Source organism: Malurus melanocephalus, unplaced genomic scaffold (assembly GCF_030028575.1).
Source record: "Malurus melanocephalus ecotype Western Australia unplaced genomic scaffold, MMel_1.1 scaffold_952, whole genome shotgun sequence".
NCBI lineage: Eukaryota > Metazoa > Chordata > Aves > Passeriformes > Maluridae > Malurus > Malurus melanocephalus.
The window spans coordinates 98,393-124,515 of NW_026624184.1; the positions used below are offsets into that span (position 1 = coordinate 98,393).

A 26,123-nucleotide genomic window follows, 5' to 3' on the forward strand; every position below is an offset into this window, starting at 1 on the left:
TAAAAAATTCCTACAAAACCCAGCGTTTCTCTCTGTGTTCTCCTCATGGATGTTTTTATTGAAAAAGTGGATCAATAGATCCAGCTCCTCCTGAGGACACTCACARAGCACAGGACTACAGGGGGAACATCCCATCATTTATTCCACACCATTCCTATTTGATTCCCATTACTCTGTTCCACTCTGGAACAGAATGGAAGGAAATTTCTTCCCTGTTCACGGCCGCATTCTCCATGGGGAATATTTCATTCCACCAAGGAAAAGTTTCAGCGCATTCCCTGTCTTGGGAAAGCGAAAGGAGAGTGACAGAATTTTGGACAGATTGTAAATCTGAGTCACTGCAAGAAGAGACCTGGGCAGAGAGCGGCCAGTGGGGATCGTGGCAGTGTGAGGACAGGAGCAAAACAGGACAAACCACGCTATTTAACACATCCCATCCAAAAATACCCATTTTTAGGTATGGAAAAAAAAAAAATTACCAACCTGTTTCGTAGGCTAGAGGAGCAATCAGGTCTGAAATTTTAGACCAATCTTGGTAGAGCAGGGCGAAATCCTATGTCAATGGAGAATGCATCCCCGTCCTCCCGTGCCAATTATTGCTGATGACTGAAACGATGGCTCAGTCCTTTGCTCTCCCGATTGAAAACTCTCTTTTCCTCAAYGCTCTTCCAGGGCTGGAGCAGTGTTGAGTTGCAATCCCAACTGTTGTCCTGCTATTGATAACCAGCAGGCTAATCTGGAGATCAGATTCTGGCCTGGAGAGGGAGAGGAGCCTCTTTCTTCCCCCAAAGCTCACCCCCTTCAGGTGGATTCAGATGGAAATGCCAGCGAGCTGGAGCCGGGCTCGCGGCTCTGCTGCTCAGGGAAAAGAAAACCCAACCCTCAGAAGAATTGAGCCCCTTCCTCCTTTGTGTAAAGGGGAAAAAAAAAAAAAAAACAACCCAACCCATCTATATAAAGTTACAGGATTAGCATTAAACAGTGCTAGGCTTAAAGCGCCGTTCAAAGGCGCTGCCCTGAAGTTTCAATGGAGCTGCTTTGCCATCCAAGTCTTGCTTTTACAGGTGGAAAAGGCAAAACTCACCTAAGTCCAGCTCACTCCCAATCTGCTGGAGAGGRTTTCCTTGCTGTTCCCATTTCCACCTTCTCTGGAAGGACTGGTGGTGGTGGGAAGTTTCACTGGGGGACTGATGTGAGCGTTATTATCATTTTCACTCGTACAATTGCAGTTTCCACAGGGATTTTCCCTGCCTCTGGCATCTGGGCTGACAGATACATCACTAACTTGAAGGGTAAAAGTGTGGCCTGACCAAAACCCTTCATTTGAGCCCARTCTGTACCCGAAAAAATATTTCAGCTGCTGTGAGTCGGTTCATATCCCTGTTGGAGAAGAGAGGGAGAGTGGGAATAGCAGCCAAGGAGTGAAGGCTCCAGCAGCAGAGCCACGTTAGAGCTGATTTTCCCAGCCTGCAGCAAGGCTCAGGTCAGACAGGCACTGCTCCAACGCCAGCAGTGGGAAAACAGCCTGACTTTGGCATGATTTACCCTTCTGACATTTTGGGTGGGAGGTTTTACTGCCCGTTTTCCCTGCTGGGAGGTCGCCATTCCTCTTGTGCTCCCCACCCTGTGTCAGGAACAGAGAGGAGACAGAAATGCCAGCAGCCCAACAGGAAGCCCAGACTTTCTCCCCTGGGTGCTCCTGGCAGTGTTATTCAGTAAATTTCCCCCAAAAAATGCTGTTTCTTACCTCAGCAGTCTCTTTATGCACATCAGGGCACCAGGCAGCTCACTGCCTCCACAGCTGATCCCAGAATCTGCTTTCCCTCCATCCTCCAAGCATGGCCTTGCTAGCAGGAATCTTTCATTTTCAAATTTATTTTTACCCTCTTCTAAACCAACAGCTATTTCGGGAGGGCAGGGGGATATCAGCACTGACTGATATTCCAGGGGCAGATTACTTCCAGCCTGCACCCTGGTTCTTCCCTCCCCTCCCATACATTTTAAACACTACCAGCTCCAGGAAAATCAATTGACTCGCCTCATTCTGTTTTGTAACACAGAAAAAACTGGGGAAAATAGGTTTCCCTCTGCTCCTTTGTCAGTTTAATATTCTGGTCCTGTTTGTCCTGGGCAAGTGTACACTGATGAAGTTTGATTAGGTTTCACTGTCTCTTTGGGGAAGACTTTGTCTTCCAACCTATTTTCTTTTGGCAGGGGATGTTCCCATCATGCAGTGCTGAACACATCGGAGCTGAACAACCAAACACTTCTTCTTTTTTTAATTCTTCTGGCAGAAATCTTCCTCTCATGCCTGACCTGAAGGAAAAACAAGCATTCAAAGATGCCACAAGGGCTTCTGTGGCTGCTTGACCTTGGCACGGCAGCCACAGGCAGTGCCTTGTCTCGTTCCCATCTCGAGGGAGCTGGCACAGCCCATGGAAGGTGCCCTGGCAATGGATTTACCCAGGAGCTGTTTCCCATCCAGAGGGGCATCTCGCTCTCCCTGCCTCTCCCCGGGGTATTTCAGTACAGGCCACGAGGGTGAAATTTGTTTAACCCCAAGGCCAGTCCCACTGAGGACACGGAGCAGGTGAGAGAGAGCGAGCTCGAGATTTATTCCTCACCTGGGAGTGGGGATGAGCCCCAGTCATGGAGAAATGCAGTGCAGAAGAGGAGGAAGAGCTCATCCAGCTCTGTGACTTCTCCCTTCGACGGGTGGCACCTTGCACAGGTGAGGTGGCTGTGCCTGAGCTCATGGGACAGACACCACAACCATCAGCAGGACAAAAACATCCCAGCACTTTTCACCCGCACCTTTGGGGTCACAAAGGGACATGTTTTGCTTTGGGGGACACAGAAGTGCAAAGTTCAGGACACTGGGGTGTTTTTTTTTGTGCAAAAACTTACATAAGTTTATTGAACTGATCCAAACCAATGACCTATTTTGGCCTGAATTCCACCGCTAAGTCTGCGAGCAAACCAAAGGCAAATTGTGGGAGCGGGAGGTGTATCCCCTGTGAGAGAAACCAGAATAAAAAACCAGATGGACTTACAGTYGTTCTTCTTTGAAATTACATATGGATGTAACATTAATAGGGAGCAAGGATAGATCTTCATGTTTAAATTATATTTGATGTTTCCAGTAACTGCAGAAAAGCAATCACAGAGGCAAAGGCCCGAGATGGCTGAAGCCCCTCTAACGTTGCTCTGGGGAAGGCGTCTCTCTGCTGCCTACAAAAGTGCCACATCCAAACGAGGGAGGCACAGCTGCCTGGAATACATATTTTAGCCTCTGGGCTGCTTCCAGCACCTCGTTTGCATTCTCAAATCTTGCACACCAACAGAACCTMCAGAATCGCACTGACGAGCGAGGAGGCAGAGCCGCCGCGGCGCCTCYGTCAGATTCCAGACCCGAGGAGGCACAGGGACAGCCTCTCCCCAGCAGCAGCTCCTCCGAGCCACCATGGGTCACACCTGCAGCTGCCAAAAAACGGCCTTCCAAACCCAGGCAGGGAGCAGAGGACAGCCAGCACCCCGTGCAYATTCACAACCCCGCCCGCTACGCGATCCGCCCCAAACATCTGGCCAAAAAACGTGGATATTCAACAGGAACGTATCCAAAAACACAAGAGCACAGCGTCTAACTGAGCACACGGAGCCGTGTGACACTTTGGTATGTAGCTGTCACCGAAGTCCTCGGGGGGCAGGTGCTCTGCCCGCTGTGCAGGCTGCCCATGGTGGACTTGTATGCATGAACGAGCAAGAACAACACAACAGCTCTTGACAAAAGTAGCCCTCGGATAGAAGGACACAGAAGCCAGGGAAGCTTGCAAATCTGTTTTGTTTTCTCAAGGGGATGTGACAGACCCAGGGAGCTTTAGCTGGAGCGGGTACACGGGTGCAATGCCTGGACACAGCCCCTGCTGGTTTTAAATCAAACCTGCTGCCACGTCTGGAGCCTCACTCAGCACTCAAACCTCCTCTCCCACTCAGAGCCGTCTCCTCGTTCCCCAGGACATGGTCCCCTCTTGGGTGGCACAAACACAAGAGCCTTTCCCCATGAAGTATCACAAAGGGAATGTGATTTGGGGACTTTTGCCATGTCACTGTGTGCCATTTGGTCCCACTTTCCACAGCTGATCATGTGGACACACAAACTCTCTCTGGGTTTTGGGAGYGAGTCCTTCTTGGGAAGCCAACCAAGATTTTTGGTTTCTACCCCACGAGTGCTCCCCTATCTGCACACAAGGTGAATGCCTTGAGAAAAACCTTCCCCTGAAGAAGTGGCAAGGCGCTGATTTCGTATCCTGACCTGAACAGAGCAGGGGAGCAAGTTTGGGTGTCAGCACCAAATCCCCAGCACTTGTCAACCTTCCGTGCTCTCTTTTTCCATCTTCCAGTTCCCACCACAAATAAAATCAGGATTTACTGACAGTTCTGAGCCGGTGACAGCACCGATCCCTCCAGGAGCAGCCCAATTTTTAGTGGGCACACAAACTTAAAAGCACATACTTGACTCTTCTTTATCATCCCATTCAACTCTTTAACRGCCTTTGTTTATTCCCTTCTCTGAGACCCAGACACTTAATTGTGCTGAGGAAGTTGGTCAAGAGTTATAGCATCTCATTAATAGCAGGTACAATGCCATAAATACACCCACAGAGGCAATTACTGCTCTGGAGAATTAGGTCAGAGATACTTTTGGATCCCCATAGGTCGCTTGCCTCGGACTCTGCAGCCACTCAGGGATAACCTACTTACACTGGAGGTCAAGGGCTGAAATAGGCTTCTAATATTAAACAACCATATCTTCATAAAACTTTGCTTTATAACAAAATATCTTATTAACCACAACTTCTCCTATYGGTAGGTATGTATATATCATACAGAAGAGTTGGCTTAAAGGTTCTGCTATCAGGCAGTAAATTATTTTCGCTGCCCAAATGGAAAATACATCTTCAGTAAAGCTCTAGCTTATAAAAGCATCATTTTATGTTACACTGCCGCTATCTCCCTGCTATTTAGTTTTCAGGTACCATGGATCTATGGAAAATCTATGCTACCTATGGAAAATCTTGCTCCCTTCCCTATTGYTCATCTCAACGGGGCCAAGAGATTGATATTTTTGGCAGGGGGACGAGGCACAAATTAATAAATTGTTTAAAATCCTCCCATTTTAACCCTTACTTTGGATAAGGAACTATCCCCTCTGAACAATCCCCATATCCTAAACCTGAAGACTATGAGATAACAATATTTTATCCCCTCCCCATTTACCCCACCCCACAAGCCAGGTAAAAYGTGAAGAGAAATACACAACTCCAAGAATACCAAAGGAGCTCGGTGATGTGGGCAAAAGCATCCTGGGAAAGAAAGTGCACGTGGGGATAAAGGGAGCATTTCAAAATGAAGGTCAGGAGTTCACATGTAACTAGAGCCCTCGCTGCACGGCTCCAAAAAATTCTGTGCAGCTGCTTGTACCTAGGAAATAGGGAAAGTCTCGAACTTGGAGCAGGGAGGACACAGGAAAGCGAAACAAGAGAGAGAAAGGAAGGAGGATTTCACTGCCCAGCAAAAGGGATCTGCTCTGCAGAAGAAAACAGGGACTACGTGAAGCAGCAGCACGCGATGCCTACGAGGGGCGCGTGGGGGAAGCCAAGAGAAAGAGTGAAAACCTGCTGAACACCCGACGTGAGTCCAGCTGCTTTGTTCCTCAACTTCCAGAGGCTGATCCGAGCCAACACATCCTCCCTGCGAGTTCGGACCCTGCGCAGGGACCCCCGGCCAGGGGCCCCGGGSAAAAGTGCTAGGTTTGAACTGGTGCAACAGCAACAAACACAAACTTCAACTTGACTCTTCCTCTCTCCCAGGAGAGGAATTTTAGCCATTCCACTTGCAGTACCCACTGGTACAAGGTGAAGTGCATGGAGGATCTCTTCAACATCAGGATGGACCACGGCCAACGGGGGAAGCTGCTCTTCAACCCCTTGTTGACCTGCTGCTCTGAAAGCCCTTCCAACACAGCGCTCATCCACCACATCCCAAAATTCACTTTTCTACAYACCCTTTATCCCCACAGGCTACAGATGCTGCATCAGATAAGTACAGCAATCAAAACCTCTCTTTTCCCCCCCAAATCAGGTGGATATAGAGCGTGAGTTTTGAAAAGAAAGTTTCTTTCTCTGAAGTTGTTTTTCTTTCCCCCATTCTGTGCACTCACAGAAACCMAGCCAGTAGAGTGAAGTGGATGCACTAAAGTACCTGAGCTCTGAATCAAGCAGAAATACTGATGGAGATCTTCTCTGTGAACTCGAGCACAACAAAAGGTTGAGACAGCACCAAGCTGCAAGAAAATACTACAGCAAGATCGAGCCACAGTCAGATAGCTAGGCCAAAGGGAGCTCTGGTGGAGCAAAACACCAAAAAATTTTGGAAAAGAAAACAACAGGTCAAATTCTGCACCGAGCTGTCTCCTCCCTTATGGACCCTGGCATTGTTTAGCTTGAACAACTGACCATTCATGCCAAATCACGAGTATACCGGAGCATCAAAGGAAACATCAAGGTATTGCCCACACTGAAACACACGTCCTGAAGTCAATTGTCACCTCAAGGTCACCTGCAGCGGATGGTGGGCATGGTTCTCAGATCAGGGCACTTCCTCCGGGCTAAGAAATTACCTGCTACAGAAACACAACCAAACCTCAACCAACCAACCGAAATAAAAACCTTGCAAAAACTCCTCAATGCATGTGTGTGGGTGTGTGGGGGCGTGTGGGTGTGGGCAAAAAGGCTATTTCATTCGGGGCTCCACGTAAATTTTATCTCCATCCCGGATGCCGTAGGAATGCAGYGCCCGCGAGCTGTATTTCATCTCCTCGGGACCAAAAGGAGCCTCCTGGTCCAAGTAGAAGAGCAGCATGTTGCTGGTTGACAGCTGCACCACAGTTTTTAAGTGCTTCTTCAGCTCTGCCACAGTCTGATCGAGGCGGATGGACATCTCCTCCACCTTGTCCTGGAAGTGCACCTCCACCTTGACGCTGCTCTGSGGCCGCAGGTCCACCACTGCCAAGGGCTCCAGCTTCCCGTACTTGGTGACCAGCTCGTGRTACCTGCAAAATTCAACAAGTCCASASTTACGGTGCARCCAAKGCACATCTCACAGGTGTGAGCGCTCCCCACGTGACATGGCATTGATCCTGATYCCAGCTGATGGCCTGAAGCCCCAAAAACCCATCCACTCCAGTCCCATAGTCCCCAAGCTGCACCGTGGCACTGACATGAGCTCAGTGTCCCACGAGGAAGGAATTCCTGATGAGGAAAGTGAAGTTACCACCAACCTGAGATGTTTGAGCTGACTGGTCTCAAAACAGCTCCTGACAAAACTGAGCAGCACAGTGTGGGCTGTTTCAGAAATCCCAGCCATGGCTGCAGTGGGATTTAGAAGAAAGAGAGGATGCTGCACTCACAACTCTACACCTCCTGCTCCAGTGAAAAAACTGCACTGAAGAGTGCCAGGGCCAAGCCAGGGCTCACAAAAAGGACACAGCCCTCAGTTTAGATTCCCAGTATCTGTGGCTTCACAGCTTAACTGATTATCAGACATTCCYGCTGTTTTCCAAGAGGCCAGCTAGGTCCCAAATGTTGCACTCCACTRAGCACAGGATCATCAAGATCACGGAAGCAAGGTGAGCTGCTGCACAGTTTGAGAGCTGATAACACACAGGGCACTTCTTGCCAGCTGATCCTTCACACCTACTCTAAAACAAGATGGGAATTTTACTAGCACAAGCACACACTCCACTGTCACCTTGTCCTTGCAGCCAAGTGCTCTGAGTGTCCTTSTCAAGGTCCCTGCAATGGAAAGTCTGTGTCACCCCGCCCCCGGTATCGCTTCCATCGGGGCAGGCTGGATCTCCCTGCCTGGCTGGGAAAGAGAAGGAACAGCAGCACAAAACACAATGGGATTGGGATGACAAAGGCTGAGAGCTGCCGAGGACAGGTAACGTTTCAGAGCCCCCGCACAGAAAGCGCTTTTTGTTCCCGATCCCAGGCGGAGCTGAATGCGATCGGCGCGGTGTCACGGCCCCCGCCGAGCAATGATGGGATCTGGCAGCCTGGGTGACCCCAGGGAGTCCTGAGGAAGGCAGGAATGTTCCTGGAGAACAGCAGCCCCTCTGTSTGCCGGGCAGTGAGGTAAGGGCCACAAGGCACTAGGATTTCCCCAGTCCCACGGCCACAAGCCGAGCATCCCAAGGTGGGACAGTGCCCTGCTCTCACAGGCACCGGGGTGGCAGGATCAGGCCCATTTATTTGGGAAAGCCATCAGTGCTGAGAGAAAACAACACTCTCCCCACGTTTAACTCACCCACAGGCAGAGCAAGTGCCAGCCAAGGTGTCACCAGTGGGAAGGGTTTCTTTTTCTCTGGAAGGATTYGCCAGCAGCAACATCCGATGGGAAAGAGGGAGAGAGGAACCACCCATTGCTGCTCTGAACCTTTAGCCCACTCAAATTCTCACCATCCCTGCTGCTGCAGACCAGCAGCAACTTCTGTGCCAGCCACAATTACTGCTGTGATTCATGCACTAAGGGTGAACTGGGCTGATGGTRGGGAGAGGATAAAGAGGGGGACAAATTTCAGACAAGCTGAGAGAGAGAACCACCACGAGAGAGCTGCGATTAGCCAAATATGCACTGTAAATACATGCAGGGTCAAGCAATGCTGTCTTAAATTTTCTTGTGTGGAGGAAAGGCAGAGYAAGCTTTGCAGCCTGCTGCTCGTCTGTGAGCTGCAAAGGAAGTGGGGAGTGTGAGGGACTGGCTGCTCTCCAATCAATCAGGACTAAGGCACACAGTTACATGGTTGCTCTGGACCCCAATAACAGGCACCCTGGAGATTTTTCTAATCACCCCTTGCAGCCTGGCAGACGCTGAGGCTGCCGAAGCCCTGAGCCTGGCTAAAAGTGCCTGTGATCCTCTGCAGATAAACAGTGGACCAGACAAGCAGAGGGCTCATTAAAACCCCCCAGACACGAGGACGTCACTCCACAAGACAGCCAATATTGGATTGTACAGCCGGAGCTGCCTTTAACCACGACATCCAGAGAGATAAATTGTTCCTTCCATTTCCCTYCCTGCCTGATCCCTTCCAGCTGCAGACAGGAATGCAGCAAGCAGGRGGGTTCTGGTGACAGAGCTTATCACAGGCTGCACCTTGGCAGTCTGGAGGGGGGCTGCTCCCACTCGGAAGTTTTCCGTGCTCAGGTTGTTCTCTCTCTGCTCGAGGCAGCGCTGCAATGCAGATGTCAGACCCCCAGGCACAACGTGTGTGTCCTGATTAGATTCTAATTACAAACCACCTCTAGAGCCACCCCACCAGATTTGGGAGCAAGGAAGGGGAAGCTTTAGCAGCAAAAAGACACAAAATCCATCTGCAAGGAATGCCAGGTCTCCTTTCTCGTTAGGGCTGCTGATTGTGGGGCCAGGAACTGAAATGCAGCACTGAGGACTCTCAGCCATCTGCAGCCTCACTAGAAAGGAGTCTGCAGTGGCACAGAGCCCCTCCAGGACAGAACAACCCTCTCTGGTAGCTGCAGAAGTCTCTTGGAAACGCTGCACAGATGAAGGGATTCGGACAAAGAGGCCATTGACCATGAAAAAGACAGTACCAGTGTTTAAAGGCTAAGAAATCTGAGGGGGAGGTAATTTTTCTAGCATAAAGCTGGCATGATGGTCAAAATCAGCCTGGTTTTCTTGGATGGGTGAGATGTTAGGAATCTCTTACAAGAGATYCCACCTGGAAATTATCTCAGTGGTGTGTGGTGATGTGTTACACACAGCCTGTTCCCAAAATCCATGTCCTAGGCATCATGAGTGCCTAAAGCTGCACCCCACCGTGTCCTTCCCTGCAATATATGGATCACTGACATTCTGTCACCATCAAACATGTGAAACAGCTTYCTTAGATATGAAATGTTATGAAAATTAATCCTTTTGGGAGCAGCACCATGAGCTCATGGTTCCTGTCTCCCCTTCCTCTCTCCTGCATTCTCTGCCTCTGCTGTGATCCCTTCCAATATTTCCTTCAATTTTTACGCTTCAAGGCCCTCCAAAATTACWAGCCAGGACTTGTACCTCAGAAAAAAGACCAGCTGTCCTGTCTCCCTGACTACATGATGTCCTTTGCATCTGAACTGACCTCAGTATGCCTTTAACAAACACTGTAATCACTGACCCTATTAATATTCATACAAAATGCCATGGCCTCATTGCCCATTCCAGCCTTCCCATCCCCTTACTGGATTGGCAAGTCACATATCCAGTGCTTTAGAAAAACAAGAGACATTTCAGCTGGCAGTTAAGCAGAGGAAAACACTGACCAGATTCCATTTGCACCCACACCAGGCCACACCTGTGACCTTCAGTGTGTCCCTATGTCTGTCTATCCCCTCCACAGTCACACACACACTCCTGTCCTACTCCTTTTCTGTAAAAAAAGGATAATAAAGCTTTGCTGTCCAAAAGCACATGAGGGTTTTAGGGCAGAGGGCAGGCAAAGGCAGTGGCCTGATGCTCCATGATCCTTCCTCAGCCCATKAAAAGCAGTAAGTGGATGCTGGCACAAAAAAGGTACAGACTGAACAGCATCTGTCCGAGTTCATTAGTTTACCAAGATGAACTGATCATGGGATGGACTTCTCTGGCAAAGAAAACCCATCAGATYTGTGATTTGCAGGCCTGAAAGTGAGGGGACAGCCTCTCGTTGCCAGCCACATTGCACACACCAGATGGTCCAGAGGATTAGATGGCCTGGGCTGGCAGCAGAGAGCACGATGTGTCCTGCCTGGTGGGCACTCCCAAACACAGGTGGATGATGAAGGGAGCCGAGGGACAGGCCAGGAAACCATGAAGGTCACRAACTGAACAGTCCTGTTGTTTAATGGCACTTGACATGGGGATTTTTAAGACCAAATTTGACTCAGGAGTGACCCTCCAAGCCATCAGGCAACAATAATAAAACAATTTTAGCTCAAACAGACTGAGGGAGCCAAGGTTGGAGGAAGGTGAGGGATTTTTTTTCATGAAACAGCTGGCACAGATTTCCCATCTCCTCTTCTGTCACCTCTCCTTTAGCCTCCCCACCCTTCTGWCCCTGCTCTCTATGGCACAGCAGAGAATTCCCACCTGAAAGGGACCTCCTCCTCCGGGTACTCCATGTAGTAGCGGATGAAGAARCGCTCCGAGTCCTCGCGCTCCCCGTCGGCCACGATGCTGCCGTTGAGTTTGGTGATGGAGGGCAACCTGCAGGCACACACCAAGAGCCACAGTCAGCCAGGAGGGGAGCCCAGACAGGCTCAGCCACTCACTWATGTGCCCCAGCTTTAATACCATGAGAATTCCTGCCAGGAAGCTCAGGCCTTGATCCCTTTGAGAGAGCAGGGAAGCTCTATGTAATTTCTCAAGTATATACAAAATTATGTATTTTCATTTCACCACATACTTGCATCACATGCACAGGCATGTATGAGACTCAAAAAACTCCCTGAGAARCAGAGAAGTCAGATTTAACATTTCCACTCCTCTGACTTTTCCACAAAACAAGCTCAAAGCTTTCTGCATTCACTCAGAATTTCATCTCCTACCAAGCTCTTCTTCTGATGAGCTGCTCCAACCCAACAAATCAAGCTTCAATCTTTCTGCATTCACACAGAACCTCCATCTCCTGCCAGCCTCTTCCTCTGATTAGCTGCTGCCACCCCTTCCTTGCCATGTCACATCTCTGCTGAGGACAAACAGACCTGGCTATTAGCAGCTTCCTGCGCTCCTCRGTGGTGTAGGACTGCAGCAGAGGAATTCCCAGCAATTTCACTTCCTCGAGCTTGGGGAAAGAATTTAACTTGTCAATGTCTTCCCAGCAATGCAGACCTGCTCAGGAGGAAAGATTTGTGTTAACACACACAGAAAATACATCATGGATCCAAGAGAATCAGACACAGCCAAAGAACATATGTGACAGGAGAGCGTCGCTGCTGTTCTTTTGAGAAGTTGGCTTTTTGCTCGTGATGTGCTGCTTAAAAAGCTACATTTGCTTCCAAGACAGARCAGCTGAAATCTCTTGTGCTGTTTTCCAAGTCTAAAAGGATGATCTCTACAGCTTTTTTATGGTSCACTCAGCCTTTGGCCTCACTGCTGGGGACTGACCAGCATCAGTGATGTTGTGTCCATAAAGGGATGCTGCCTTCAGAGTGTTAAAATCACCAGCACTTCTTTCATTCCAGGCATCACTAAACAGCCATCAAAAGGCTTTACCTCACACACATGACCACCTTGGGCCCCATTTCTGCTCACAACGCAATGGTAAAATAGTCCCAGAAGCCACCCAGCCGTTTAATGAAAAAGGTTTTAACTCGTTTTCRGCTCCCTCAAGACCTGACATTTGGGATAACAAAGCAAGCAGCGAGGGCAAAATAAAAATAGCTGAGGATTGAGCACCAGTGGGAGCTCTGATTGTGTGGTAAGATCAACACAACTCATCCTGGAGTCTTCACCTGACAGAACTTTGGAGGGCAGCAGCTTTCTCTAAAACCCCCAAAAATTTTAACAYGCTCCTTGGGATTCCCATTTGATTTCAGCTCCCAAAACATCAAAATGCAACACAGAGCCCAGAGTTCTTAAGCACCYGACATCAAACCTGCACAACTACTTACCACAGGAGCACTTGTTCCTTGGCGAGACAGTGCTTTCAAATGCAGCTTAACAGGCTTTTCCTCCTCTAGTTAAGCTTTTATTACAGGCATTCCTTGATGCTTACATTGTAGGGCATGTTAATAAAGTCCCTTCTACCTGCCTGACACGTCAGCAGCACTCTCACAGCATATAAAGCTGTAAAGAACAAAAGCTGCTGGTGCATGAAGCACTGCTGCAGATGAATTTCTGSTGTATGTGTCATCCCACAAACATGTCACAGCCCCCACGAGCTGCCCTGCAGCTCCTTCTCGCCCAGCACAGGGTGCTCTACCCAATATTCCAACTGCTCATTCTCTTTCTGGAGCGTTGGCTGCAAATTCTCTGGGGCTGGAATGTAAAAGCAGCTCCCAGCATCACTTGTGAGATTGTAATGACTGAGCASAGCTGACAGACAGCTTCTGCTGGGGAATGCTTGATCCACTCTGCATACCTGCACATGCCCTCATTTCACCCAAGATAAAACAGGGAATAAAGGGAAAATGGGATTCTTTCATCCCCTCCACTGCCAGACATTTATTTATCCATCTCCAGCCAGGAGTACCTGAGGCAGGGATGGGAAACAGAGGGAAACTACCAACATAAAAACCTTTCCCAGCTCATTTTGATTAACTGTTCCACACTGCTCTGACTCATCTTTTGATAATGACTGAATACCCAAAGCAGCAGGAAAATCCCACAGATGGACAAGTTCATTTCTTGTCATCTATCCAGGAGGAGAAACTCTGATCAACCAACAAAACCCATCCCCGCTTCCAGGCTCTCACCTGACTTGTGCAAGTTGATGGATCTTAAATTGGGGAAGAGCCTTGCTAGGGAATCTTCTGACTCTTCAATAGTGGTGAGGTTGTTGTTAGCCAGGATAAGTGTGTCCAGTGATGGAAACATAATTCCCAATTTTCGAATTTCAGTCCAGTCTTGAAGATTATTGTCAGTTATGTGGAGTAGCTTGAGAGACTGACAGCAAACTGGAGAACAAGACACTGTTTCGTAGTCATTAAGGCACAGGAAGAGCTCCTCCAAGCTGCACAGGGCAAGAAGGATCATGTCACCATCTCAGCACACCCTGGGAAATGCAGCTCAGTTTGATGTGATTTTTATGTGATTTTAACTCAACAGCTCCTATGTGATTTGAAACCTTGGTGCAGAGAAGACCTTTGGGAACTCCACATGGAGTGTTTCAACTACATCTCTGCTCCCATCGTATCTTCAGAGATTAAAAAACCTTTTCAGTGTCCCCAGARTCTCTCCCATTATAAAACAGATTGGTTGGGGTTGTCTTCTTCCACATCTGTGCCCAACAAGCCACCAACCCAACTTCAATGGTGACTGGGACYTGCTCCCAGTGCTCTCTGCATAATTTAAAATGAGGTTCTGATACTACACCGAAGATGCTTTTTTTCCACACATCCCTGACAAAGATTCCCATTAAAGAAAGAACAGATCCCATTAAAGAATCAACAAGTCCCACTAAGTTCTCAGACAACTGAACTCTCCCAATCCCAGAGAAGCATAGGTTGGCCACACAGGATGATGTTGTCATCATCTCTGCTTACAAAGCCCTACAAAGAGGGATCTGTCATCAAAATGAAGCCACTGATGACATCCACGGGAGCAGAATGCCAAGGTGGCCCGTGGCCAAGCCACAGAAATCAACACCTTTGCACAGAAAAGGATGAAATATTCCTTGACAATTGGCCAGACCCTCAGAGGTACCTCCCATTAACAGGTATGCACTGCACCATTCATTGCACAGTGACTCAGAGGGAAGGGTGACCCTCCTACATTTTCTGGGGTCATTATCCATCTCTGGTATTTAGGTTTGGAGGAAGAGAAGCCCTGAGCTTTGCAGAACCACACAAATTTGGGTTTTAAGACAATGTAAAGCATTCACCTGGCCACTTCCCAAACTCCCAAAGGAAAACATCCCTTTTTCTCTACTGATATTTGCATCCTCACATCTCCCTCATCCCTCACCACGTGATGCAATAACCCATTCTTGGTTAGAAAACATCCCTGTGTGTCCCCAGCTCCCCAGGCTTACTCTGGTAATTCCTGCAGGATGGTGTGCACTGTTTCCCAGGAAGCTTTGCTGTTGTTGAGCACAAGTTTGCGGACGCCAGCGAAAGACCCAGCGCAACTTCTCTCTAAAACGGACAAACTGAGAGGGTTGGAACTCAGGTTTAGAAACTCCAAGTGGGGGACGTTGGACACAATTTTACTGACCTAAGTGGGGAAGGAAGAAAAAAAAATAGAAAGAAATGTGTATCAGGCAGTAATCGAATCTCTGGCAATAATATCYCACCTCCTAAAAGGGGGCTCTGTGGAATCACCACAAAGCAGTGATATGGGGAAAAAAYATAAGGATATCTACCTGTAATTCATACTCCAGCCATTCCTGATCTAGATGGATTGGTTAATTGCTCATTTTCCTCAATGGTTCATTTAATTACACTCTAGGAGCAGCTTGATAAGAGAAAGGCAGTCCCTTGGGAGAGGTCATAAAATCCACCTCAACCCCATGGCTGAGCAGCAGCACRTTCCAGGAGCCAGGCCTTGCTCACAGGGGCCATGGACACCTGTTCTGACTCCATGACCAACCTGAGCATTTGTCCAGCTTCCCACTGCTCCCCGCAGAGCTCAGCCAATTCCTAATTCCCCTCCTGGACTGGGGAACTGAGTGGGAAAGCAGAGTAAGGGAATGGCAGCTCCCAACCCCATTCCCGCACCATCARTCTAGACAATAGATTGGACATCAATCTAGAAAATAATTTTGAGTCAGGGAACATCTGACTGGAGAATTCCACTCCATAAAGGGTCAGAAGGAGCAGAAATGGGGCAGACCATGGCACACAGAGGTCAATAAATGGCCCAGTTGCTGGCAAAGGGTGACTGTCCCATGCAGAGGTTGAATTCAAGCGTGGCAAACATGAGATAATGAACCTGCTTCACTTCACACCTCATSTCAGGTGATGTCATGGTTTGGGTGCTACACCTCAGGAATTAAGTAGGAAAATTGGATGACATCAGTCCAGCAAAAGCACGGGATTTAGGGAAAATGGTTTATGATGAATGACTGGAAGAAGGGTAATTTTTCAGTATTATACTAAAATAAGGAAAGGAGGTATTAAAGTTCTTCATGGGTATAAAGAGCTGTTGTATAAGGAGCAGTGATGGTGCTCCTCCTGCCTGCTGAGAACAGGGCAGGCAGAAATTGGCTGAAATTGCAGCACAGGAGRCTTAAATTACACAGTTTAGCCTATGAGGTTATTAGCTAAGCATGGGAACAGGCTACCCAGGGATCTGGAATCCCCAGCAGGGGCAGGTTTTAGGAGTGGGGAGACATTTATCTGGAGTGGATGGGTGGAGAAAACTTAATCCTCTCTGAGGAAGGGGCAGCATACACAGAAGCCTTTCAGTTCCAGAGCAGCCTAAARAGACTGAACACAGAGCAGGGTGTGAGTGACCACATGTGAGGTCAGCCCTACTRAGCTGGGACACTGCAAACACTGCATTCACTCCCTGCTTAAAGACTCCAGAGTCTGAAGGCACAAAACCCCAAGATATCTTATTTTTTCCAYGTATTTCCAACAATAAACACTAACATAAAAGGAGAGCATAATCCAGTGAGTAACTTAATGACACTTGAACGGATGGAGATTGTTTCACTCCTGTTACATTGCATTTATTGAGCATTATTTCATCCAAGTACTTCAAAGGATTTTACAACAGCATTTAGCATTAATTAATGAGGCTGCAGAAATACCCTTTGTGGTAAAAAAAWTTAAACCTTTTTTGAAGATAAGGTAATGAATGTGGAAAGGGAATAAATACCTTGCTCACCATCACAGTGGCAAAGCTGAGTGCCATATCTTGGACCTCCTCCATTCTTACTCTGCTAAAAATTGCACTGCTCATTAACCTCTTGATACATTAGAAATGCCAGTTGCAAATAAAATAAAAACACAGATTTTTCACCCACAAGCCAAGACTGTAAGTCACAAGGTACATGGAGTGAAGTGCCACACTGGATTAATTTCACCACATATATTGCTCAGTTGCTGTTGAAGTAAATAAACATCAGCTTCAGAGATGAGAAAGAAGCCACAAAAATGGGACTCTCATCAATGCAATGCACTTGCAGTCCTGCTAATAGCTGTGAAAGGTACCCAGAAAGGTGCCTGTCACCATTTTACCTCGTGCCAGTCTTCCAGTTTGTTGTCAGAGAGGTCGAGCTCAAAGACGTGGGCGCAGAARGCGGCGATCTCGTTCTCATCCCCGGCACAGGTGATGCCACAGCTGTTGAGCACCAGCACACTCGGCAGGTTCAGGCGGTCTGGGAAAAGGAAAAACAGAAGCTGCCTCTGCTCAGCACTGCCTTGGACTTACAGAACCCAGCACTGAGCATGGATTCACAGCCAGCACAAGGAATCCACCAATAATGCCAGAATTTACAGCTGCTTCAGGAGCTGGGGTTAAACGTGGATTTTAAGACTGACACCATCATGAAGTCTTGACTGTAAACATGAAGTACCACTCATATCAGTGCTCTTCAGTTCCTCCATCTATTTCTGTGTATTTCAGGCYAGTCCTTTGTCATTTATGGCCTGTTTCCTATCAGTCCTTGCCAGAGCTTGTGCTCTTCCCCAGGCAGCTGCTGCTGCAGATAGGACACAGGACCAGGGGAGTGTCAGCTGCACAGTCAGASTCCTTATCCTCTTGCCCTGAGCCCATTTGGGCTTAGTGACAGCAAGGAGGTATTTAAACATTTCTTAGGAGGTATTTAAATATTCCTTTTCTAAGCTTTCCCTTCTCAAGGTTCACTGCACAGCATTCAGCATTCATGCAACAATTCAGGTCTCTGCTCTGCCTTCCTATTTCTGCTTTGGTTTTGCTCCAGCTCCTTCTCAGGCAGGTAAATGTTCTCAAAAATACAACCAAGGACTTGGACCTCAATCACAGCCTGCTGTGCTAAGGCTAAAACACAACAAAAAGCTGGGGATTCGTGACAGGAAAGCATTTCCTCACAAGAAATCCATGTTGAGGCAAGGCAAGCCATCAGTCTTATACTCTTTCACACACAACATGGCTCTCCCACCTCTGTGGAGTACTAAAATCCATTAAAATTTAACCACAAGCTTTTTCCTAAATAGCTGACCCCTTTTCTGCTCAACACTTGACAGCTCCATGACTAGAAAGGGATTCTAGCAGAAAACAATTATATGCAGTGACCTGGGTTTCCAAATTTTCTGGCTCATAAGGGTTGGGGTTCTTTAAAGGATAGTGAGGCACTTTGGAAATTACTCATGGAGTATTTGTAAGTCAGGTCTCAGTCACATTTCAAGATGTGGCTTCTTTTAAATTTACCTGCAGAGAGAGCACCGACTGAACATTCCATCAGGGCACTTTTCTGCTCTTGTTCATTCTTAGAGTGTTTTATCCCCAGCTGAACTCAGACCCATTTTTCTCCTCTGTCACACCCAGTTATTGGAAACTTCACCCAGCTGATTTCCATGGCTATTTCCCCCTTTGGGGCTGGTTATGACACAAATTGACCTGATGGATGTTTGGATTWCTCCTACAGATCATGATGGGCAGGATGTGTGACACAAAGAAGGGACGGCTCTGATGGGATCAATGTCAATCTCAGACCCATTTGTACAAACGTAGAATGAAATGCCAACATCAGAGCGCGAGGGAAGACTAAAGAATGTCACATGGATCTAGTTCAAAGGAGATGCTGACACAGATTCTGCAATCTGGGAGGCTCAAGGACATCCCCAAGCMGCACAGAGCCTCAGATACACATCTGGCTAAATTCCCTAGAGGCAGCAAGGTCAGGAGCACAGGAGAGGGGATTTCTCCACTAGGTCACAAGCATTTGGTGCCTTGAGAAGACAAAGTACACTGCAAGTTCATCTGAGGCTCTTRTCACAAAAGCAGCCTGGCTGGAGGCTCAACAACTCATCACTCTGCTTGAAATATATCCCCTCCTGTGTACAGGGGCTCCTGTCCCTGCAGACATCAAAGTGAGCTGATGGCACCACTGGCATGGGGACCAACTTCGAATTTAGATCATGTTTTATGTCTTTTTGAAGCCACCTCTGCCAAAACACCTGCTGCTGCAGCCAATAATAAAATAGGATCACTGGCCTGAAGGAAACAAGCTCCAGGGACTGCTGAACCCTCAAAACACAGACTGCACAGGGCTTTAGTTCCATCTCCCACTGGCAGGGCTGCAACTTGGTGATCTTGAAGGTCCTTTCCAACCCAAATGGTTCCATTCTATTCTTTAATTCTGATTCTGTTATGCTGTAGAAAAACTTGTTTTTTTACAGCAACCAGTTGAGCCCGAAAATCAATTTTCTATCTCTGTTAGAGCTCTCCAATAAAAAACACATCATAATGGTTATTTTCCAGGGCAATTCAGGGTGATTCCTCTTTCAGCTGATTCCTCCCAGCACCCCCCAGATGCTCAGAAAGACCAGGAGTTACCTTTCATGGGTGAGCCCTGGGGAGTTGCAGGGACGTGCACCCCCATGCCAGGCCCACGGCGATAGGGGAAGTTCTCAGGGCTGTATTTCTCACAAAGAACTTGCATGAAACTCCTTCCACTGGGCTGGTCCATGCTCCCTTCTTGGACTTCTGGTTGAAGAAGAGAAAAACAGAGAACATGAGCAGTCAGAAAGTAATAATCACTTCTAATAGAGAAAACAGAGAAAGAAAGCAAATGGGTCATGGATTTTGTTTCTGAGCTCCAGATCGGTCTAACAGGTCCTATTTCAAATTCTAGATTAAAATAAAACATTACTTGGAAGGAAGCCCAAACCAGAGGGTTTGGTGCTGTACAAACACAGCATTACAGGCCAGGTTTGAGACCTCCTCACCCCACCTGCTTACAGGATAATTCCAGGCTGCAAAAGGTGACTTCTGTGCTTGTCAATTCTGTACCTCCCACAAGGACTGTGAGAAATCCACAGCTATTCTCAAAYACATTTCCAGGAGGGGAAGGAGCAAACAGCTGTTTGTGAGTAAGAGATTGCTSCAACAGCTGTTTGCCAACTTCCCTTTTCTGCTGTGTCACCAAACATGGCCTGGCCARACCAAAAGGCAATTTTGGCCAATTCCATTCTGCAGCTGCCTAATGTATCTGGGAGATAATAACTGTGCCCTTCGTATCTGGGCATGGCACAGAACAGCACAGGAAGAAGGCCTGGCCTCAGCACAGGCTGCTGGCCTGCCTGCAGAGATACTGAGAGTCAGCTGGGAGTGTTTTTGGCACAAGGATTCCTCCATGACTGGGTTCTGCCCTGCCCAGGTGGGACTCAGCTTCTCTCTCTATTTTCCTGTGCACACTCTGAACTTGGCATTCAATGGTTTTATAACAGAGCAGCAGAGCTTGATACATGAATGAAGAAAGAGATGGTTGTTTCCAGAGATCTCCTGGTCCTGCTACCCATCATGGACACATCATCACAATCCTGAACCTACAGGAACCAGAGCAGCTTCTCTATAGTGTCCAAATAGTCATGGGGCAGCTTTTTCACTGCAAAAATTACCTTTTCTAAGCTCAGAGTGGGGCAAACATACATTGAAAGCCATGTTGCTAATCCTGAATTAAAGTTTCTGTCTGTTTCTTTCAATTAGAATTAAATTCATTAGAATTATTACAGGCAAGGGTATAAATTCTAGGAAAAAAAAATCTAAACAAAAGTGATTTTACTAAGGTTCAGGCTCTCTTTGCTGAGAATCACCTGTTTAAGAAGCTCCACTTCTTCACCAGACCACCTAAAACCCACCAATCACAAAGAATTGAAGTAGAATAAACAACAGAAGTAGAATAAACAACAATTGACTGAAATGTTATCATTTTTACACTATATATAAAGTTTACATGTCACAAATAGGGACTTAATAGGATTGGTCTTAAAAAAAACCCAAAAAATACCATTTTCATCTCTCAACAGCTTGGTTGATTCATAGCTCAAACTTGACTCATGTCACTACTCTATCTRGAATCAAAAAATGAATCCTCAAACAGAAGTTTGATAAGAACAAGGTATTTAATTTTAGGCTAAACCACTCCACGTGGTACGGCACACTTTGCACTGACAGCTGAGATTTTAGGCTGAAAGGCCTCATTTCAGAGTGTTTTGGGAGCTCAGTCCCATCCACAGCCAGCCAGGGATTTCTGAACACACATTCAGACCTCCTGGTCTGGAAATTCTGGAACTCGCCCGTGCATAGAGCTTTCTGTCTTTGACAGGGCTTTTCTATCAAACTCCATCCCTCTTTATCCTCTGAACAAACATCAGCTGGAATTTCCACAGGAGAAACTCACCTTAGAGGCAAAAAATGGTGATTTTAGCTACAGTGTGAGAGCACTGAGAAGAAAAACTACTAACATTTACATCCAACAGCTCTGAATCACCAACATTTTCATTCTCAAGCTCCACTTTTGCACACCAATACCATTGTGAGATGACAAAAACATCACAGAGTGGGCAGTCCCCTTTCCCACCTCCCTTCCCATGGGATTCCAGGTCCCYTGTAATCATCTGTCAGGAACGTGGCTTCTCTGAATCCCTGCAGCAAGGAGCAGGATATGCACAGGGAATGACAGGTTTGAAGGGAATGCTGTCAGCACAAGGGTGGGACAGGGTGACCTGCAAGGTGCACATTTCTGAGGGTGTCCTTAGTGACAGCACGAGGAACAATTCACATCCCAAAATAACTCTGGGGCTTCTAAGTGACAGCACAGATTGCAAACGAGGCACTTGGTCTTTGAGAGGTGACAACAAATAGCCTTTGTTGTTATATTTAAGTGCTCTGCTGGAGGGCTGTGGCCCCAGTCACAAACAATAGAGAATCACAGAATGGGTTGGGTTGGAAGGGATCTTAAAAATAATCTCATTCCAGCCCCTCATTCCAACACCTTTCCCCTATTTCAGGTTGCTCCAAGCCTCGTCCAACCTGGCCTTGGACACTTCCAGGGACGGGGCAGCCACAGCTTCTCTGTGCCAGGGCCTCAACACCCTCACAGGGAACAATTTCTTCCTCATATCCAATCTAACYCCACTTTCTGACACTTTGAAGCCATTCCCCCTTGTCCTGTCACTCCAGGCCCCTGGAAACAGTCCCTCTCCATCTGTCTCCCTTCAGGTCCTGGCAGGCCACAATTAGGTCATCCCAAAGCTTCTCTACTCCAGGCTGAACTATCCCTACTCTCCCAGCCTTTTCTCATCTCAGAGTTGCWCTGTCTCTCTGATCATCCCAGTGCCTCCCCTGAACTCTCCCCAGCAGCTCCAGGTCCTTCCTGTGCTGGGATTCCCAAGCTGGAAGGAGCATTGGAAGTGTCTGGAAAGAGGAGCATGACCCTGACTTGAGATTCCAGGGAAACCCAGAGTGCTGCTGCAGCTGACGAGTGGAGTGAAAAGAGAACACTAAAAACACAAAAAACATTTCCATGCCCTGTGCTTCGAGCCTGCGAGGAGAAGAAGAAACCCTTCAGGAGAATGACATCATTAATGACATGCTAATGAAATTCCAGTGCCACTCAAATGCCTTCAGGGCACATCCTGAACAGTCACACACCAAACACATCCTGACATGTCTGTATACATGAAAAACAAAGCGTAAGGAATGGATGAACAGCACAAACATCCGTCTGGAAGAAGCTGGGACATCGTTTGACCCAGACATGATTCAGGAAAATTATTTTTGAAATGATCTCAAGAGGCAAAGAAGTGAATCACAGAAGAGTTTGGGTCAGAAGAGGACCTTGAAGATCATCTTGTTTCAATTGCCTGCCATGGGCAGRGAAATCCCATCAGGATTTATCAGGAATTGTATCAGGGCAGGGAGCCTGACCCTCTGAGCCACCCAAGCAGGTGAAACTCTTGTCAAGGCCCCCATCCAACCCAGCAGGGCTGTTTGCTCYCACACCACAGCACTGTGGAGAGAGAACCAGAAACCACACAGGAGATCCTGAATTATCCCTCGCCACGCTCCTGGCCCGACTCTAACACCGTCCCACCGAAGCATCAATTCCCTGCTGGAAATCCCGCTGGGTGCAGAGCCATCCCGCTCCCTGCCCGTGCAGCTTGGCTCCAGGGCAGGRTGAACACCCAGCTGTCCCCTGACAGCTCGGCCCCCGCAGCCCCGAGCCCCCCGCGGCCTGTCCGCGCCCTCCCTCCCCTCACACAGCCTGTCCCCGCTCCCCTCACACGGCCCCGGGCTGGCCGGGGGTGACAGCGGCCTCCGCGCTCCCGCCGCTCCCGGAGCCGCAGCCGGGGGGTTCTGGGAGTCCCCCGGCGGTGCTGGGCGGTGTCCCCGCTCCCCGCTGTCCCCTGTCCCCCGCTGTCCCCTCGCCCCTCTCACCCAGGCCCGGCCGCCGCGTCCCGCATCGACCCGGAAGCAGCTCCAAACATCACGTGACGGCGGCGCGCGGTCACGTGACGAGGGAGCACCCCCCCCGTTGCCGTGGAGACGGAGACGCCGATGACGTCACCGCTGTCCCCAGCGAGGTTTTCCGGGGACGCGACGGGGACAGCGATGGCAGCGGGTCAGGGAGGGGATCCTGCCCYTCTGCCCAGCCCTGRGAGGCGCATCGGGACWGCTGTGTCCGCCTCGGGGCTCCTGGGGACAGCAGGGACACGGAGCTCCTGGAGCSGGGCCAGCGGAGGGTGACAAATGTGACAGAACTGGAGCATCTCCCTGATGAGGGAGCTGGGGCTGTTCAGGGGCTGAGAGGGGACATCAGYTCTGTCTGTMCCTGTCTGCAGGGAGGGCTCATTCCAGAGGAAAGCGCAGGAACTGATGGGCAGGAATTCCCCCTGCACAGGAGGCAGAATTTCTTCATTGTCCGGTGGCTAAGCCCCGAAAAGGCTGCCCAGGGACGGTGTGAAGTGTCACTGGAGATACTCCAGAAGCATCTGGGCACAGCTCTGTGCTTTGGGATGACCCTGCTGGAGCAGGCAGGACCGGGTGACACCGCGAGGTCTCTGCCCTGGCCCAGCCTGTGACTCTGTGGTGTCACACAGAAATCATGCCAAGATCCCCCCAAGGTGGCACCCCAGGGTCCTGCTGGAAGGGCAGCTAAAGCTGCATAAAATTACCTAAAACCTGCAAATCCATAACCACTGCAGGATCTGAAATGCCAGCAGCGTGGCACTGCCCACCTGCACTTCACCAGTTCACCCATTCCTCTCCTGTTCCCTCCGTGCTGKCACTGCCCCTTCTGCAGTGCCTTGTCACAGCCTCAGAGWGAAGSACAGAACTGCAGAATCCCAGMCTGRTTTGGGTTGGAARGGWCCTTAAAGCYCATCCCATTCSACCCCTCTGCCGTGGGCAGGGACACCTTCCACYGGGTCACCCCAAGCCTGGCCTGGATGACAAATCATGCTGGGAACGAGGACAAATCCACCCAGGCTGGTTCCGCACCCGGTAGGAATCAGAAACTGCCYGAAACACGGCCTCTGGTGCCTGGCAGAGGCAGGGGAGCTGGAGGAGAGCTGCTTTGGTCATGGCTGGGTGGCTGCAGTGCATTTCCCCCGCTGGAACACCACCGGGACAGATTTATCCTGTTACCCGCACACCGCGGCTGCTGCACGCTGCTCCAGCACACAATGGCACCATTGTGGGTGCTGCCCAGGCACAGGGTGACAGGAGGTGCTCAGCAGCAGCCCAGGGGATGTTTTAACTCCTGCTCTGCTGGGTAATTCCTGCCCCACTCCTGCCCCACTCATCCTGACATCGTGGGTTTGCACCCACACCACTCATTCGCGGCCAAGGAGGCGACTCCCCCAGTTAAACCAGTCAGATTGAGGATTTCTCAGGAGAAAATATCCCTCCCGAGAGGAAAAGAGAGACCATTGGCAGAGCTGGAGCCATCAGCACATCCCATTAGCTCCAGCTACAAACATAAAGCTGTGTCAGGCTTGGTCATAGAATCTAATGAGCTGTTCAGCGRGGCCCAAAACTATTACCACAACTGAAATGCAGCTGCACTGTCGGCCATTCCCTGCTCACAGCAGCTTTTTAAACARAGCACGGGGCATTTTCTGCAGGACTCTGGTGGGGAAAGGCAGCCTGACTTGCCAGCCTTGCCTGCTGCAGGGTTTTGACAGATTCACATCGCTGCTGCCTACCCTGGGGTAAATTCACCACTGAGAAAGGGTTTTTGGGGTGCCACAGGCCATTTCCATCACCAGTTTTGCTGTGTGCCACCCTGTCACCCCCACACCCCTCCCAGCAGAGCAGCAGCCCCAGCTGAAATACATTTCATGGGCCTGTCTGCCCTTTGACAGAGAGGAAAACACTTGGGTGTTCTTCCTTTGTGCCCCGTTGACACAACACTGGGTTTATTTGGTTCCTAGGCAGGCCAGCACTGCTGAACATCACCTTGCTAACACTCCCTAAAATCCTGCTCTCCCCGTGCTCTGAACGGCTCATTTGGTTCTTTCAATACATTCCGAGGAGAGCTTTGTCTCCTCTCAGTTTTCCTTCCCCCTCTGCTTCTCGTATCTGTTTCAGCRAGATAAAGAATTCCACTGCATTCAGAGGCCACACTCTTTTCCTAACAATCCTCACGATTTTTTTTTTTAAATTTTGTTTTTTTTTATTTTTGCCCAGCTCACCTGTGCTATTCGGTTGCTAGCAGGCAGACAGGGCATATTTTAGCTGGTAACTGGCACCACAGCTCGACTCGAAACACATTTCACTTTCTATAATTACAGATCAACTGGATAGAGCAGATGTCTGCGTTAACCTCCACTGGGTCAGCGCTGCAAGTGTGAGAAAGTGGCTGCTGCAGCTCTGGTTGACTTTAGAGCCCATTTCCACGGAGACTGGACAGGTCAGGGAATTGTTAACACAATAGAATCGTCCCCCWGTGGGGAGCAGTTTGAATTCAGCCCGAGCTGACCCAGATTCGGAGCGCTTATCACGCTGGCTGCCCCATTGTTCGGGTGGAATCAGTTTGGTGGCTCTCAATCTCCTCCTGCCTGGCACACAGGTATCCTCTTGCCCGAGCTTTGAGCAGCCCTGGCCCCTCCCTGGCAGGCTCCCCTCTTTCCCACAGCCAGGGGTTAAACAGGCCATGGGAACTGGGAGAACTGGGATTAGCTCATCCTTCCTTCTGCTGGGGTACCTGCAGTGACGCACTTTCACCCCACTGAAATGTCCCATAAAGCAACAGAGCCACCAAATCCAAAAATCCAAATTATTTCCCTGYTTTTAGAGCTGGACCTGATTAAACTCATTATGCAAAACATCCTCAATAAATGAAAATAATCCTGTCACAAGCCTTCCCTCATTACTCGTGTTTCTAACTCACCACAAATTAATGTCACCCTCTGTCACCAAGGTCTGGGTTGCAC

At 48.9% G+C, this 26,123-nt stretch overlaps 2 protein-coding genes across 5 annotated transcripts in view; both read right to left on the reverse strand.

Annotated features, from left to right (window-relative positions):
* TECTA (tectorin alpha) overlaps positions 1-905 on the reverse strand; it is a 24,771-nt gene extending 23,866 nt beyond the window's left edge. For both annotated transcript variants that reach the window (XM_057386308.1, XM_057386309.1), the window contains exon 1: positions 484-905. The gene's annotated coding sequence lies outside the window, so the exon portion shown is untranslated. The remainder of the gene's footprint in view (positions 1-483) is intronic.
* A 75-nt stretch (positions 906-980) lies between these two features.
* On the reverse strand, positions 981-23,183 carry TBCEL (tubulin folding cofactor E like). Of its 3 annotated transcripts, none has more exons than XR_008966622.1 (10): positions 23,125-23,183; positions 19,240-19,389; positions 16,941-17,080; positions 14,789-14,970; positions 13,512-13,768; positions 11,799-11,925; positions 11,185-11,301; positions 2,908-7,111; positions 2,625-2,814; positions 981-2,316 (listed from the first exon to the last, which is right to left on the reverse strand). XR_008966622.1 is itself a non-coding variant. In XM_057386310.1 (7 exons), exons 1-7 carry the CDS (start codon positions 19,370-19,372, stop codon positions 6,793-6,795), a joined length of 1,275 nt encoding a protein of 424 aa, XP_057242293.1. In that variant the 5' UTR covers positions 19,373-19,389; the 3' UTR covers positions 2,860-6,792. The 3 variants fall into 3 exon arrangements, 1 of the variants encoding a protein (XP_057242293.1); XR_008966623.1 differs by having other exon boundaries at positions 19,240-19,386; positions 23,125-23,178; XM_057386310.1 differs by lacking the exons at positions 981-2,316; positions 2,625-2,814; positions 23,125-23,183 and having other exon boundaries at positions 2,860-7,111.
* Positions 23,184-26,123: the final 2,940 nt, after the last annotated feature.